The sequence below is a fragment of the Acomys minous genome (genome assembly GCF_964271855.1).
Source record: "Acomys minous genome assembly, chromosome: 9".
Taxonomy (NCBI): Eukaryota; Metazoa; Chordata; class Mammalia; order Rodentia; family Muridae; genus Acomys; species Acomys minous.
The window spans coordinates 17,120,225-17,137,769 of NC_140490.1; the positions used below are offsets into that span (position 1 = coordinate 17,120,225).

At 46.6% G+C, this 17,545-nt stretch overlaps 1 protein-coding gene across 2 annotated transcripts; it reads left to right on the forward strand.

The window, feature by feature from the left end:
- Positions 1 to 4,592: 4,592 nt before the first annotated feature.
- LOC311604480 (UPF0728 protein C10orf53 homolog) lies at positions 4,593 to 16,197 on the forward strand. Of its 2 annotated transcripts, none has more exons than XM_084794456.1 (3): positions 4,593 to 4,727; positions 14,773 to 14,892; positions 15,811 to 16,185. In XM_084794456.1, exons 1-3 carry the CDS (start codon positions 4,631 to 4,633, stop codon positions 15,873 to 15,875), a joined length of 282 nt encoding a protein of 93 aa, XP_084650582.1. In that variant the 5' UTR covers positions 4,593 to 4,630; the 3' UTR covers positions 15,876 to 16,185. The 2 variants fall into 2 exon arrangements, with proteins under 2 accessions (XP_084650582.1, XP_084650583.1); XM_084794457.1 differs by lacking the exon at positions 4,593 to 4,727 and adding an exon at positions 10,615 to 10,765 and having other exon boundaries at positions 15,811 to 16,197.
- The last annotated feature ends 1,348 nt before the right edge of the window (positions 16,198 to 17,545 follow it).

Below are 17,545 nucleotides of genomic sequence, written 5' to 3' on the forward strand. Positions count from 1 at the left end.
TCTTTTTAAAACATTCTCCTTAAATAATTGTGGAACTTTCTGTTTGTTTTGTTATGTGTTGTTGTTGTTCTGAGACAGAGTTTTTCTGTGTAGCTCTGGCTGTCCTAGAACTCACTCTATAAACCAAGCTGGCCTTGAACTCACAGAGATCCACCTGCTCTGCCCCCACCCCCACCCCAAGTGCTGGGATCAAAGGTGTGCACCACTACACCCAGCTTGTGAAAATTATTTTTATGGACAAACATTTCAATCGATAATTTGACCTATGGTGCAGAATTTTCACTGTGCCAAGTATCTTCAGTCTCTGGATGGGTGGGTCGTTAAACAAACAAACAACACAGAAGAAAAATTGTCAAAATCCAACCAAACATTCAGCTTCCTTAGCCAAAGACACCCGCTATTACTTCTTTAGTCTAAGATCTACACCACACAGAAAACATCAATTTGTCTCCTGTGCTGGCTAGATTTATGTTGACTTGACACAAACTATAGTCATCACAGAGGAGAGAACCTCAACTCAGAAAATTCCTTCTTAAGACTGGTCTGCAGACCAACCTGTAGGGCATTTTCTCAATTAGTGATCAATGGGGGAGGACCCAGCCCATTGTGGGTGGTGCCATCCCTGGGCTGGTGGCCCTGGGTTGTATAAGAACGCAGGCTGAGGAAGCCATGGGAAGCAAGCCGATAAGCAGCACCCTCCATGGCCTCTGCATCAGTCCCTGAGTTCAGGCTCCTGCCCTGCTTGAGTTCCTGTCCTGACTTCTCCAGTGGTGAACAGTGCTGTAAAGTGTAAGGCAACTAAACCTTTCCTCCCCAATTTCCTTTTTGGTCATAGTATTTGTTGCAGCAATAGAAACCCCAACTAAGCCTTTAATCCCAGCTCTTGGGAGGCAGAGGCAGGTGGATCACTGTGAGTTCGAGGCTGGCCTGGTCTGCAAAGTGAGTCCGGGACAGCCAGAGCTACACAGAGGAATCCTGTCTTGGGGGGAAAAACCCCAACTAAGACATCTCCTAATGATATAAATGTTGGGCATCCTCTCAAAACGGAGAGAGGACTGGATGAGGCATTATATGCTATTCTAAGGTATTTTTAAAATGATGACTAAAAATTCAGAATTGATCACAGGGACTTTGAAAAAGACAGCACCTTGGAGATTCAGTACAGCCCCAGTAAAGAGACACACCAGGTGCTTGTAACCAACCTCCTCTTGGGTTGCAAAACTCCATGAGACAGAGTTCAGCTTTGTATTTCTCACCTCGGACTTAGGCCAGCTTGTCCTGTGGGCATACCCACGTGGATTTCAGGGAGCACGCCAACTCAAAGCTCTCCTCACATTTCTACTAACGTCCACTCTTTTATAGAATGTTTCCTAAATCCTTTTATATTTAGACAATTAGAAAATCGTTCCTTAGTCTATTTTTCTGAGAGGAACAGTGATGATTTGGGTTTTAACGACAACACAGATGGAGGATTATATTATGCCATCACATTAATCACATTATTTGCTATGACTCTTAGCTTACCCAAACCTTCTAGTTTACTTGAATCAAGTTTTCAGTTTAAAAAAATAAAAATAAAAAAATCCACTACCTTTATAAAATAACTATCTTATTTGGAGAAAACACAGTTTTAGACCTAAAATAATAGAGCAGAGACTTATTTTTTTTTAAGATTTATCTTTAATTACGTGTGTACATGAATGTTTGTATGGGCATATGTGTGTACATGTATGTTTGTATGGGCATATGTGCACATGAGTTGCAGATGCTCACAAAGGCTGGGGACAGACTGCCTGGTGTGGACGCCTGCAAGGGCAGCTCTCACTCTTGACCACCAAGTCATTGCTCCAGTCCTGTAGAGACCTATTATAAGTTGTCTACAAGAGACCCATGTTGTGGAATACATTTCTCTGAGATGAGACTGGGTGGGTTTAGGCTGGGATGACTATAGACTATATCTGATATTTAATATAGCTAAGAACAAAAGAACTACTTCTTAACATATGTTGCATTTCTATGTGTGTGCATGTGCATGTTTGTGTGGGTCTGTGTGTGGAGGCCAAAAGTCAACATTAACTTTCATTCCTTGGGAGCCAATTTACGGTTTTTGAGACAGGGTCTCACTGATTAGCCTGAGATGGCTGCCTACCGTCTTAGTCTAGACTCTAGACAGATTCCCCTGCCTCTGTCTTCTCCATGCTGAAGCTGAAAGTGCACATCATTGTGCCCGGGTGCTGAGGACTGGACTCTGGTCCTCAGGTTTGCATAGCAAACATGGAGCTGTGTCACCCAGAGCTCTCAAAAGAAAGAATAGTAATTGGGTTCAAGCTGCTGGAGCTGATGCAGAGGTCACAGAGGGGTGCTGCTTTCTGGCTTGCTCCTCCTGGCTTGCAAAGCCTGCTTTCTTGTAGAACCCAGAACCACCAACTTAAGTGTGTCCCTGCTCACAATAGGCTGGGCCTTCCCCTGTAAGTGTAAGATGGGAAAGGTATCCCGGCAGTCGGGAGCCAAGGAAAACCACAATGTTAGCTCACACAGCCAACCTCGAACAGAACATTTATTGGGAGAGACAGACCCAAGAGAGCGGGAGGCAGACTTTATACAGAGCTGCCTCAGGGTGGAACATTCCATGTTTGATGGGTGAGATTTCAAGTCCCAAGCTTGGGCCAACTCAGGAGTTGGTGGGACTTCAAGCCCTGGAATTGAGCTCAGCTGGAGCTTGGCTGCCTCTGGTTGGAGGGGCTGGTCTGGCCAGACGGGCAGTTAGAGTGTTCTGTGGGCAGAGTCTGATGGTTGGGGGGGGGGGGTTCTCAGGGGCTGGGCCTCAAGGGGCTTCCACCCCATCAATCACTAATTAAGGAAATACCCTTCGGGCACATCTGATTACAACAGGATCCTCTCTAGGCATTTTCTCAATTGAGTTCCCTCATCTCAGATGACTACAGCTGTGTCGAGTTGATATAAACTCAGCCAGCACAGTTAGACCCTTCCTAAAGGCATGGGGCCGTCATGACCACAACCAAGAGCAGCTGCCTTTCTCCGTAGTTTGCATCATCCTCTGTGTTGTGAGTCAATTTCTGCAGTTGGGCTGCGCTGTAAACTGAACTGTCCAGAAACAGCCACACCCATGTAAAAGATTCTGCAGGGCTGTGGGTTGGTTTGAACCTCAAGAGTGTAGAGAGTCATAATGTTCAGACCCAGAGCCAAAATTGCCTTGGGTTATTGTTAGTTCCTTAGTGTTCAACCATTGCTAACTTCCCTGCCTGACCTAATATCTTTTTTTTTAATATTATGTAAAAACCTTTGGAATACATTAACAGAAAGTTAGCTTCCATAACCCCAAACTAAAAATATCATCAGATAATACCCGAAACCAATAGTTACTGCCTTGCTGTAACCACCTCCCCACTGTGCCCACCAATGTATTTGGTAAATGCTTTGAATTATGCCTTCCTTTTGTTCTGTGACTATAAAAGCCACTTCTATGTCAGAGCATGTTATTTGGGGGAACCTTAACTCATGCTCCTGGGCCATAGTTACTGGTTTTTGGTTCAGAATCAACGCTTTTCTTCCTCCTAAGGTAAAGGTGTATCTTGCACCGCCAGTGGGCAGGAGTGTACTGGGAGGAATTCTTTGTGCCTTTCTAAAAGTCAGAATTCTCCTGGCATCACAACTCTAGTCACCAGCGTGGATGCACCAGCATGTGCCACAGAGGAACAGACTGTACACGTGGAGAGAATTAAAAATGCACAACAGTAGCATATGTTGGGAGAAGAATTAATGGGAAGGGGTTTTTAATCCTTTCTCTGTTCGTAAAGAGTACGAAGAGACCAACTATGTTGATCTTTATAAATGTGTGCTGCTCTCACAAGAAGATAACTGTTAGGCTTGGCTAACTTCTGCGAAAACAAAACAAAACAACAACAACAACAACAAAAGGAATCTCAGGCATTGTAGAAGAAACGCTTCCTTCTTGCTCTCCCAGAATAAAGCAGGTCGCTGAGGCTGTGTCCAGAGATCCAGCTTCCGCCCTGTAGTGGAGTCCTTTGTCCATGGGCCTCCAGGTTCTCCCTGGGTTGTCTGTGACTGGGGTGGGGGTGGGGGCACTGCGAGCAATGGAGGAGAAAGAGGAGGGAGGGAGAGGGAGAAAGAGAGAGAGAGAGAAGGAGGGTGAGAGAGAGAGATTATTCAACGTGGCCAAGCATTTGGGAGGCTTCAACAAAACAAGGAAACACAAGAATGTCTGTTTATATGTATAATAAATCAATCAAAAACAGGTCATAAAGTAGAGAAAGCACAGTTTCCACTTTCCTGCCTGGCTTGGCAAGTCTCCTGAGCCTCAGCTGAGTAAATACAAAATGCAGGCTGCAACTCGATGCCTACCAATGCAATGGGGCAACTTTGGAAAGCACACATGCTTTCCATAACTGGCGGGTGTTAGTCATTCACCCATTCACTAACAGCAGGTGGAAATTGAGTTAGTTTATGGAGCAGTGTAACAGCAACTCTGTCCTAGGCCTAGGCCCCGCCCAGCATGTGCCACGCCCACCTTTCTGAGGACTGGAGGGGCGGTTGCCTAGCAGCGGGTGTTAGAGTCCTTGACAGCCTCGCTCAGCCTGGACGCAGCACCATGCCCAAGAAAGCCGTAGTAACCTTGCGCTATGGGCCTTACAGCGCAGTGGGCCTGTCCGTGGAGCACCGCACCTACCGACTGGAGGGTCTGCTAGGTGGGTCACCCCACTGTGTGCCTCTTTTCTGAGCCTCAGCCTCCCGGATGCAGGCTGCATCCTCTACCTAGACCCTCCCTTCTCAGACCCTGGTCAGGTGCCACCTCTCCCAGGAAGCCTTTCCGGGATGGGACGACTTAGCATCTCCCTCTGGTTCACCCAACTTGAATATTAAACTGAAAATGAATGTGATCTGATTGTTACCAGGCAAACACCCAAAGTCACTAGTTAATAAGTAGTTAATCCCACATTGGGATATGGGGAGTTTGGGGTCAGAAGTAATAAGTGACCTTTGTAAGTCAACTGGCTGCAGAGTGACAGATGGGAGGAGATCCTAACCCTTGCTCCTTCGTTTATGCAGCGAGGCTTCCATGAGTGCACGGACTCAGGCAGATGGGCTCAGGCAGGTGTTGAACAGGATGTGTGCAGCAGAGTCATGCCTACAGCCTGACGGAGGACACAAAAATCCATTTTGGTCCAGCAATCAAGGATGACTTTCTGGAGGAAGTGGTATTTGAACTTCATACCTGGAGAAGGGTGGGGAAGCTTTTTCACTGTTACAAAAAAGTTGCTTTCTCTAAGAAAATCGTTTATTGGGAGGTTTTGGTGGCAAATCCCATAGTGTCTGTGTTGGAAGTTGTATGCTAGCTAGACACAAGCTAGAGTATTTTGTTTTTTGTTTTTTTGGAAGAGCAACTCTCATTTGAGACAATGCCTTTGTAAGGCTGGCTTGGAGGCAAGTCTGTAGTACATTTTCTTAACCAGTTACTGCAGTTACTGATATGGGAGGGACCAGCCCATTTTGGGTGATGTCACCCATGGTCTTCTGGTGCTCCTGGGTGCTGTAAGAGAGCAGATTGAACAAGCCACAGGAGCAAGCCAGGAAGCAGCGTTCCTCCACAGCCTGTGCTTCTGGTCCATCCAGCCTGCAGGCTCCTGCCTTGAGTCTTGCCCTGACTTCCTTCCGTGAGGACGGTGAGATGGAGCTGTAAGCTGAAATAAACCCTCCCACCCACACCCACACCCACACCCTCACTTCCAAGTTGCTTTCAGCCATGGTGTTTTATCATCACGGCAATAGAAACCCTAAAGCAGCGTTCATATTAGTTCGTTTCAGCTGCCAGAGTCAAATGCTACAGGCTATGTGCCTTGGACAACAGAAGGCATATTCCTTTCCACATTGAAAGCTGGGGGCCCTGTCTAGGCAGAGGTGGTTTCTGCTATAGCTCTCTGCCCAGCTTGCTGACCATCGCTTTCCCTCTTGCCCTCGGGTACTGAGAAGACGGATAAGGTAGCAAACACTGATATCTCATCTCGGAAAGACCCTGATACCTTTTTGACATCATTAAAATAATATTTATTACTTCTTTTTTAAAATTGCATATGACAAACTTTGATCCTAATTCACCACTTCCTGCTCCACCTCAGCTTCCCTACTCACTTTCACACGCACCCCCTTTTTAAAAAAAATCCCACTAGCCAACTCTTGCATGTGAGTCTCTCTCTTGGAGCATGGCAAACCTACCAGTAGTCCCAACCCTAAAGAAAACTGACTCTGTCTAGGCAGCTATTAGTTGCCAACAGCTTCTTGCCTAGGTGTGGGACTTCACGTCTGTCTCCCCTCTCCCTGCTGGGATTTTGTCCCGCATGAGTTTCTGCCGTCACAAATGCTGTGAGCTCGTATGTATAATCGTCCTGGTGTATAACTGTCAGAAGACAGCTTCCCTTTAGTCTTGTACCACTCTGCTCACGATCTCCCTGCCCCTCTCTTCCACAGCAGTTCCCTGAACCTTGGCAATAGGGAGTATGATATACAGGTCCCATTTAGGGCTGAGCACTACTGGGCAGCTTTTATTGCTCTGGAAGGCGCTATGGATAAACGTAATCGTTACCCAGCTGTGAACCCCGAGAACTACAAAATGACTGGCCTGGCAAGATATGCCCACCAGTACAATAGGGCACATGCATTATGGGAACAACCAAAGACTTTCCAATTGGATTGAAGGGACACAATTGAGACCCATACCCAGTACCATTATTGCAACCGTGACACTGTGGGGTACTCAAGTTATAAGCTCTAAAGACAAACCTACTGCAGGGCTGGAGAGATGGCTCAGAGGTTAAGGACACTGACTGCTCCTCCAGAGGTCCTGAGTTCAATTCCCAGCAACCACATGGTGGCTTAACAACCATCTATAATGTGATTTGATGCCTTCTGGCCTTCAGGTGTACATGCAGACAGAGCACTGTATACATAATAGTAAATAAATCTTTTAAAAAAGGCAAACCTACTGCTGTTGTTCTGCTAAATGGACAGAGTATTGGACCAACTTCTGAAGACGTATCAATATACCTGTAGCTTAGTACATCTCTCAACTCTGATAAGACGAGCTTCTTCCTGCAACAGACACTGATGTACAGAGAATAAGAAACTCCAACCCTTTAACCCAGGGGCCCCCTATGACTTCATTTTACCTTAGTTATATCCAAAAGGTCAAAGTTAGGACTTCAACATACAAAATAAGGAAATTACAATTCAGTCCATAGCAGCAGCATGTTGCAACATTAATTAAGGATCACAATATCATAGAACCATCATTTGTCTGTGTCCAGCATTTTTCAACATCCTAAACAGTAACTCTAAGTAAGTAGTAGCTCCAACTTCCCACCCACCCACAGACCTGACACAGTCTAATCAACTTTCCATCCCTGTGCAATTGATATTTAATATATAAAATCTGCTAACAGACCTGCACTGTTGCCAGGGAGAGGGCACTGGCAGAGGTAAAGCACAGGGGCTCTGAAGTTGAGCTAACCTAGTTTTGACATGGCCTTACACATAAAGTCAAAAATCTCAAGTTGTTTTTCCTTTATGAGCCTCACTTTCCCTGTTGGTAAAGGCGAATGGGAAATCCTCACTGGTGCGAGTCTGATGAGAAATGCGTAGAGACCATGAGCACTGTGGCACGCGTGGCACACGTGGCACACGTGGCAAAGACTTATTCCAGGGACAGTTGCTAGGGAAAAAGGAGGGGGTCTCTCAGGACATTTGAGGAATGGCGAAGTTCAGTTCAGTCTTATAGAGTTGGATTTGTTTTGTCCTTGACATCAAGAAGTTAGCAAAGGAGCCTAAGTGAAGAATTAAGAGTTTGCCAGATGGCGGTGGTGCACACTTGTAATCCCAGCACTCAGGAGGCCGAGGCAGGCACATTTCTGAGTTCCAGGACAGTGTAGTCTACAGAGCTAATTCTAGAACAGTGAGGGCCACACACAGAGAAACCCTGTCTCAAAAAAACTATAAATAAATAAATTTGAACCATGATTTGTATTTTAAGGTCCAATTCTGGAGAGAGAAATTGGAGAAGAAAAAAATGGAGGAAAGTTGAATTTTTAAGTGATACCAAGCCAGCGTGTAGAAACATGTTCTAGAATTTAGAAGAAAGGAAGGCAAGAGCGATTCTGACTGTTAGCAAGATCTAGTATTGATGACATTCAATGCCTACCTTTTCCCAGCCCCAGGTCCTGCCTGCTCTCTTTTTGCTGTCATGTCACCTTGGCTCATTCCTCATTCCTCCCTCCGGTATACCTGCTGCTCAGCCTGTCAGCCCACCCCATGGTCTTTGTCCTCTGGGAATGCCCCTAATTCAATCTTTCTTAGCCCTGTTAGCTCCATCCCTCACTGGTTATCACCCTCTGCTTGAGTTGTGTCATGGCTTTTAGCCTGAGCTCCCTGTGGCCATGGTGTGGTCTTCTTGTAGTCTGTTCTCAGAACCAGAGCAAGGTCAGAATATGGCTTCATTTCTGGATGACTCAGGTGACTTCCAGCTCAATTAGGATAAAAGCCAAAGACCTCCCAAGGCCATCAGATTCTTCATGACCTCCTTACACATCCACTCCAGCCACACCCAAGTCTTCACTGAGCTCTCCAGGGATCTGGGGAGCTTACACCTGGTGCTCATCAGGAGATGCATCTGTCACACTTTTCCTATATGATCCTCTCTTTCCTCTCCCAGCCTTCAAGTCATCAGCCACAAATGTCATCATCCATCATGGACAAGACTTCCTGGAGGAGAGAGAGAGAGAGAGAGAGAGAGAGAGAGAGAGAGAGAGAGAGAGAGAGAGAGTTCATGTGTGCATGCATGAGTGCCTTGCGTACATGCTGACGCTAATATGTGGAGGTCAAGGGATAAATTGTTGGAGTTGGGTCTCTCCACCACATGGGTACTGGGTATCAAACTAGGGCTGGCAAGCTTGAGAGCAAATGCCTTTACCCATCAACTGCTCTCAGCTGCTCTGCCTCCTTCCTTCTCTATCCATCCCCTTCCCGCCTCCTTTTGTCCTTCTTAGTGTTTGTAGGTACCTGCCACAGCACTCATCCTACCGCCTCACCTCACACACGCGGATGTAATCTTCAGAGATTCCTATCTGTCCTGCTCACTGCTGGGTCCCATCTCCCGGGACTGTGTCTGGTATATGAAAAGTGTTGCAAGACTTTTCCCAGGGAGATGTGAATAAATATCTATTCACCCCAGATGGGGCACTAACAGCAGACCAAAGAGACAATCCCACACACGTCTAACTTAGCGAGCTAGCGAGCTTGTTGGAATTGCCTGCTTACAGGAGCATGAGTGATTCACAGGCAGCTGCATGGCAGGAGAGCCCACCCAGGCATTGCCAGAGTTCCCTGCTCCACTTACTGGTAGCTCTACTGAAGTGTCTCCTCTCCCCTGGGCATGACTCACTGCTTCTATGATAGTGAAAGTGGAGGCTCCTGACAATGTAACTTCCAGAACCTTCCAGGGGGGAATGTATCAAGTTTGAGGATATAGCTACTCAACGGAAAGATAGAGCCACACGCTGGGAGGAGCCTGGAGGAAGTAGGAGAGGGGGAAGCAGGCAGCTGGCAGAGGTGTTCCCTAAGGACAAGGTGCTAGGGCCAGGTACAGGTAGTGCAGAAATGGGAGGCAGTGTGAGAGTGCCAGCAGGCGTGTGAGACAGGATTTCAGAAGAAACGGATCCCAAACTGTTGAGCTCGTGCTATCTCCAGAGGGAGCTGCGTCTCTAGTTGTCGGTTGGGGAAAGATTAGCGAATGAATGTTCTCATATGTTCCCAGTTGGAAGACAGCTTGGGCAGTGAGCTTCGAGAGCAGCTTGGTAGTGTCTATAAATTGTAACCCACAAGCCAGGTATAGTGATAACACGCCTTTAATCCCAGCACTCAGGAGGCAGAGTCAGGCAGATCTTCATAAATTCGAGCCTAGCCTGGTCTACAAAGTGAGCAGGTCTAGGGCAGCCAGGGCTGTTAAGTGGAGAAACCCTGTCTCAAAAACCATACCTATAGATCCCAGATAACAGAAACCAAGTGTTTTGTTTCCAGTGCTTCTTTACTGGGAAAAAAAAAGCTACCCATAACACAAGTAGCATAGTACCAATGCTTTCTGCAACATTCTTGATGGATGGAAGCAACCAGAAACAGCAATGCCTCCATAAATTGCAGCACATCTGTCATGTGACATGGGAGGTGGGAGGCCTGGGCAGGGATAAAGCATCTTCCTAGTCCCCTGCACCTCACAGTCTCTCTTCACTTAAATGGGCAGCTAATGGAAGAGGGACGTAGGGTAGAATCATGGTTGTTGTTGCTTTTTTTTTTTTTAATTTTTGTCCTTTTCTATAATTTCTAAGGTTTTTGCACAATCACAAGACTGCCTTACATGACTAATCTGAAAATAGTTTAATGTACTTTTCTTTCAGTAAACATGTCCCAAAGGAAGATTTGAAACAGAGACCCGGTGCTCATCAGTAACCCTGACCACTTGGAAAGTAGAGGGTGGAGGATCATGAGTTCAAGGCCAGCCTATGCTACTCAACAAGACCCTGCCACTACCACCACCACCACCACCCCAAAAAAAAACAAGAAAGAGGGGTAGGGGAAGGAAGAGTAGAGGAAGGAGAGGAAAGGAGGGGAGTAAAGAGCAAAGACATGGGTCAGGGAAGGATACGGAGGACGCATGAGCGTGTGCTCCTCCGACCTCAGAAAGGCAAGTAGAGCAGAAGTAAAGGCCAGTGGGGGTGGGCAGAGGCTGAGCTGAGCCTCTCTGAGGCTGGTCCCTGTCGGGGAGGAAAGAGAATTTTGAAGAGATCTGGAGAGCATTTGGATGGTTGGTGAGGCTTGTAAGTCTGCAGGTGGCTGATTTGTAAAGTAAGCTGCACACACCCATGCTTGATAACAACATGTCTAATAACAGCTGACAACATTTACAAGGGACACAGTGACAAGGGCCAAGGTGTTAATAGCAATAGAGCAGGGAATATCCCCCCCCCACTTTGTCCCCCCACTCTCCCACTTTAGACTTAGCATTAACACTGGAGCAAACAGATCTACTTGCAGGCCATACTCTGTAAAAAAAAAAAAGTCTGCTTCTGAATTCTGCATGTGACTTTTAAAAATCATAGCCCTTTATCATTTCCCGAAGCCCCACTGTCTTTGGAAGGATGCCTGATCTTTTCTGAGCGTACCATGCCCTAAGCAATCTGAACACTCTTCTTCTTTATTATCCACGAATTATAATGGCTCAGCAAAAGAAAAAAAAAAGTCTCCACTAAACCAGTGCTTAAAAGAGCCCTAAGTAATTGGCCTGGCCACATTGCTCCTTGTCTACTGTATTTGAGCCTGCCAAACAGTCCTCTCAAAGGAATTGGAAGGCACTGGAACTGACCATTAAAAATGGAATCCATCTTTATTTAGTCGAGGCACCCAATTGCCATCCTTCCATCCCAGTAATGCATTAGCTGCACTCATTAATGGCCACTGGCATCATGTCTGCAGTGAGGAAGGAAAACAATCCATCAGTGTACCTCCACTTCCTTACCAGCGGCATTTACATCATCCACAGACGGCGGCGCACGGCTCTGCCAGCTCGAGGAGGACAGAGCCCTACCCTGTCCCTTCACTTTATCTAACCCCCCTGTGAGGAATGAAGTGCCACTTCAAAGAGATGGGTGTTCTGTGGGTGGCTTGCTGCATCTGGCTGATTTATGCTGGAGTTTAGCCACTGCCTGTGCGCAGACTTTGTTTCAGGGAAGATATTTATCTGACCTTTCTTTGAATAGCCAACCCAGCAGCAACTCAGGAAACCATGACACTGCCCCCTTCCGAGTGGTGGCATTTGGGTCAGCTGCAGGAATTCCAGGGCATCTCCTTCTCTCATGCCTTAAGCCTGCACCAGCCTTAGTCTCACCACCTCCTCTCTGACAGGAAGGGATGACATCCTGAGGCCGACAGGGTGACAGACTCTGCTGCAGTTGTCAGTTGACTACAAATCAGACAGGAAACCGATAGCCACAAGAGAAGTTGGTGGCACTCAGCATCGTTGTAAGTTTGCTGCTCTGGGGAGCCTGTGTTGACCCCAGGTGCCCAGAGAAGGGTGGAGGGACATGCCCTTAAGGAGCTCAGGGGCCTGTGCCTGGAGCCCCTAGGCATCTGCTTCACTTGCCCATAGGAAGCCTCACTATTCACCTCTCAACTCCATGAAGTGCCTGATTTTGTGGGTCAAATCTGTTTTCAGCTGCACCTTGTCACATGAGTGTGTAACACTGTCTCTATAAAATACTCCAAACTCAGGTGTGACCTGAGTGAGTTCAGATGGGCATTTTCAGGGGACCAGTCATGGGCAGCTGGGAAGTGCTTACCTCCTGAGGCCTCTGGCTGGACCACCTGCCTTGTATCCTTAGTCCTTGTATCCTCAGTCTCTCAGAGCCCCTTAGGCCCTGGGAGTTGGGAACAGAGTGACAGATAGGCTCCTGCATTGTCCTTGTAAGACTCCAGTCCACTCTCTGAGAGGGTCTATAGACCACACAAAACCTAAGGTCCTAGAGGCCACAGCACACCTTCCTACCTGTAGCTACTTCCTGTTAGGGAGAAGGGATGCTATGGGCAGGGGAAGAAATTCTACCCACAGTAGACATCATGTCTCCTTGATGATGAGCTGACTTTCCAAACCAGCTGGACCACTTCCACTTAAACAAGTCACTGGTCCAAGCTGAGTACCCTCTTCAAAGCTGTTTAAGATCAAGACAGCAAAACAGGATACAATAGCATAAATATGCCAAACAATGCAGGGAGAAAGGCGTTAGCTGAGGCAGGTCAATTAGGGCCACCACCGGGAGCCTGAGGAGCGTGATCGTGTTAATGGAGACCCTCGCTGAGCCTTTCTCAAGTTTCTTTCCAAAAGTGAAATCAAAATTATGCAATTAAAAGGCTCACAGCCGGGGCCAGACGTTCTTGAGCTGATTGAATGATGAAGAAGTGGACACAACAACATTGGGAAACAGCGATTGTCTCTGTAATTAAATGCAATTAAGTGACAGAAATGTCTGCTTTTTCCCCCTCCCGGAACTGATTGGAATACCAAGAAATACCAAGACCTTAAGGAAACACGACCCCCATCTGATACCTTGTTCTTCTAACCCAAAAGACTCAGCCAAAGGTTCTAGGATGGATGGGGGATGGGGCACATCAGGGGAACTAAAGATGATGGGGTGGGGGATGGGGAGGTCTAGCAGTCTAGAATGCTAGGCATGCTAACCATATACAAGAGACCGCGTTGGCTGGGCTGTAGTGGAGTCTTGCCTGAATTCCATCCTCAGTGAAGTGGGGAAAAGGATTAAGTCTTAACAAATTACCTGTGGCTGACCTCTAGGAAGGAGCCCCTGGATGTAAATGGTAAGCAAGCAGCAGACTCAAAGGCGAGAATAACAAATCCGTTTTCTTCTTTAAAGTTTCCTGATTATTATAGACATTGTGGACGGTGCTGAGAGAATCAGAGTAGATCTTTCCCATAATCTCACCTCAGAGAGAGAAAGAGCCACGGAGCGTCCTCTCCTCTCTCTCTTTCTTGAGACAGGCTTTCACTTTGTACCCCAGGCTGGCCTCTAACTAAAACATCCTTCTGCCTCAGTTTCTCTAAGAGCTGGGATTATAAGTGTGCCACCATACACAGCTCTTTTTTGTTATTGTTTATTTGTTGTTTTGTTTTTCAGGACAGGGTTTCTCTGTTTTAGCCATGGCTGTCCTAGAACTCACTCTGTAGACCAGGCTGGCCTCGAACTCACAGAGCTCCCAGCGCCTCTGCCTCCTGAGTGCTGGAATTAAAGGTGCCTGCCACCTCCACCTGCCTACCTCATGGTTCTTCACCGAGGCACCTTTACTAACCCCTTGATGTCAAGGGCAAAACAGACACCATGCTCTACCAGACCAAACTTATCATTCTTCAAATGTCCTGAGAGAGCTGTACCACTGCCTGGCTAAATTCCTATTTTTTTTACATATTGTGTGTGAGTGTGTTTGTGTATACATTGTGATGCATATGTGAACATGAGAGAACAATTGCAAGAACTGGGTCTCTCCTTACGCTATATGGGTTTAAAGGATTGAATTCAGGTCATAAGTCTTGGCAGCAAGCACCCTTACCCAATGAGCCATCGCACCCAAATTAAAATCTCACTATAGCACTGTTTACTCAGCCATCCTTTTATTATCAGACTTGTGAATTGTTCATGGAATTTTGGTGTTATAGAAAAACTATCTTACTAAAAAAAATTTTGCCTGTATTCCTGATTTTTTTTCTTACAGAATTTCTTTTAAGTATATTATTTTTGAAACCTGTTTTTGAAGGCTTGGGGTTATGCTATAAATTGCCCTCTAGAAAGGCAACCAAATTGTATTTCCATTAAGAGGAAAAGAAGTTGCTGGTTCTGGATCCCCTCCAATACTGAGCACTATGAGACTAAGCTAGGGAACGCTCAGTGGCTACTTCCAAGAGACAGGCCATTTCTTAACAGGTCCTCTGGGGCAATTCAGAAGCAAGAAGTGGCACTCAGGGGGTCTGTGTTTGCTCTCCTGGGACTACATGGACACATGGAGGCTGGGGACCAGCTAAGTGCCCACCAGGTGGTTAGCTTATAACCACGAGCAGCCAGAGAAGAGATGTCCATGTCTCTTGGACAAGGCTAACCTGGGGTCTGCCCCCATGTCCCTGTTTTCCAGCTGTGTTGGCCAAAGATGGACATAAGGTCATCCTGGAGCAAATAGAAGACTGGAATTTGGTAGAGCTTGTGGTAAATGAAGAAACAGTCTTCCAGTGTGATATCCAAGACCTGCAGTTTGGTAAGGCTATGGGGCCCCTGCCCAGCAGCCAGCCTCCTATGAGAAGTCCCTTTGTTTCCAGTAGATGGTCAGGAAACCAAACGGGGGTTCACTCTGCATTTCAAATTCACATCAAGAGCCCTGTTCCCTGTGACACATGAAAGACTGCACCTGTGTGCTTGAGCACAAGCTTGAGGTTGCACACACACACACGTACACCACACACACACACCACACATATTCCACAAACCCACACACCACACACCACATATACACAACACACACATTCATGCAGACACATACACACACGTACCACATGCATGCACATGCCACACACCATATGCATACACAAACATACCATGCACACTCCTCACACACACACACCACATGCACACTATACACGTACCACACACATACACATATCACACACACACCACACACACAGAGTACAGTGCTGTGCTGCCCAGCTTCTTCCCCAAACACTGGAGACAGAAGAGAAAAGAAACAAAGCTGAGGCCAGCCTTCAAATGTAAGATGCAACTGGAGGAAATTAAGGTTTTATGTTTAGTTTCTCTTTTCTCACTTTAATAATGTGCATCTTATCATTATCTTCTTTCAAAGAGATTTTTGTTATATTTGTTTACGTTATCTAGATTTCTGAGTTAGAATCAGTATACCCACAACATATGGCATTATCAGCTATATTCTGCATGTTTCTTTGTGCTGGGGCGCATCTGGCCCCATATGCTGGCCCCATGTCCGCCATCCTGTGCCTAACAGCAAAAGCTTCAGAATCCACTAAGCCTCTACCACAGGCTACTTAACATTTTACATGCCTGGAGCCTTTGAAAATATACTCCCAGTGGAAGCCCAAGGCACATTTAATATCACGTCAAATTGTACATAAAGCTGGCCAAAAGGTGTTATCTGTTTCCCTAGGGGGTGATGGCAAACTAGACCCGCTGTGTGAAGAGGCCAGGATTGCTGTGCTAAATGCCTTCTGAGCTCACGGAGCAGACAGAAGAAAGCCAGCTGTGCCCTCCAGTCTACAATACCAGCACAAGGGACTTATCGGGCACACGGACAGTGGCCTCTATCTGTTAGAACATGGCACTGCCACATGTCTTCTAGTCTGTACCGTTTGGGTTTCTTATCTGGCCACATAGGCACCCACAAAAATAATAAAAAAAACCACCTCACTGGCAGCGTCTCTCAGTCTCAGCCCATGGGAGAGTCCTCCAATATGAGGTGCAATGGATCTGAAGGAAATAACAAAACGCAATCTAATAACAGTGCCGTCCCCTAATAAAGCACCATTGCCAGGAGCATTAGACAGCCCATTCTTAAGCAAGCCAAGAACCAGGAATAGGTGAAATTAAAGAGCACCTGAGTAAGGGGGTGGGGGTGGGGGTGGGAATGAGGGCTTGGAAAGGCTGGACCAAGCCAGTGTCATTGCAGAATTCGGAAACCTGACCATCTCTACAGGTTTATTTCTTCCGCCTCCTGGAATACATTTTTAATTGCTAGTATAAAACCAATCCTCACTGGTCCCTGTTGCAAACAAGAAAGGCATCTGCCTTTTTTGTGTGTTAGCCAGTTCAGCAGGATGATCTGATGGAGACAGGAGACAGTCTGAGGCCAACTAGAGCAGCTCTTGGGCTCCCTGGAAAAGAACACAGCCTCATAGAAAGGAGCTTTCGTGACAGGCAATGTTGTGCTGAAATAATGCGTGTTTGCTTTCTAAGTCCTATGCTCGTGTGTGTGTGTGTGTGTGTGTGTGTGTGTGTGTGTGTGTGTGTGTGTGTAATAAGAACATATACATAAGAATTCTAATAAAGCTGGGCATGGTGGTGCACGCCTTTAATCCCAGCACTTGGGAGGCAGAAGCAGGAGGATCTCTGTGAGTTCGAGGCCAGCCTGGTCTACAAAGTGAGTCCAGGACAGCCCAGACTAAAAGAGAAACCCTGTCAAACAGAAAGAAAGAAAAGAAAAGAAAAGAAAGAAAAAAGAATTCTAATAAGAATATATACATATATTCTGAACTATAAAAGCGAGGAGAGGAGAGAGACAGACACCACTGTATGACGTCACACATTAGGTTGTTTGAAACAGGCCTCTCACCTTTTAGAGATCCTAATTGAAGTTAGGAGACTATACAGAAAGAAAAGCACTCTCCTACCCTGCAAAGAACCTATACCCCCTGGAAATCTGTCCCTCCCACCTCAGGTTCCCCACCCCCCACCTCCCACAGCTGCTTCTCCAAATCACAAAACCAACAGACGTTTCATGTGCTAACTTGAAACCTTGGCCCAAGATTCATTTGTCAGAGGCAATCCAGATCACAAATCGCTCAGAGAAATATTTACTAATCATCTCCTTAGTGAGAAACCCAGGCTCAAGTCCGCCCTGTGTATGTTCTCTGGTTGGCGGTTCAGTCTCTGTGAGCCCCTAGGAGCCCAGGTTAGTTGACGCTGCAGGTTTTCTTGTGGTGTCCTTAACCACTCCTGCTCTTTCAATCCTTCCTCCCACTCTTCCACACGATTCCTTAAGCTCCGCCTAACGCTGGGCTGTGGGTGTCAGCGTCTGTTTTCATCAGCTGTTGGATGAAGCCACTCAGGTGACAGTTATGCTAGGCTCCTTTGTGCGAGTCTAGCACTATTATTAATAGTGTCAT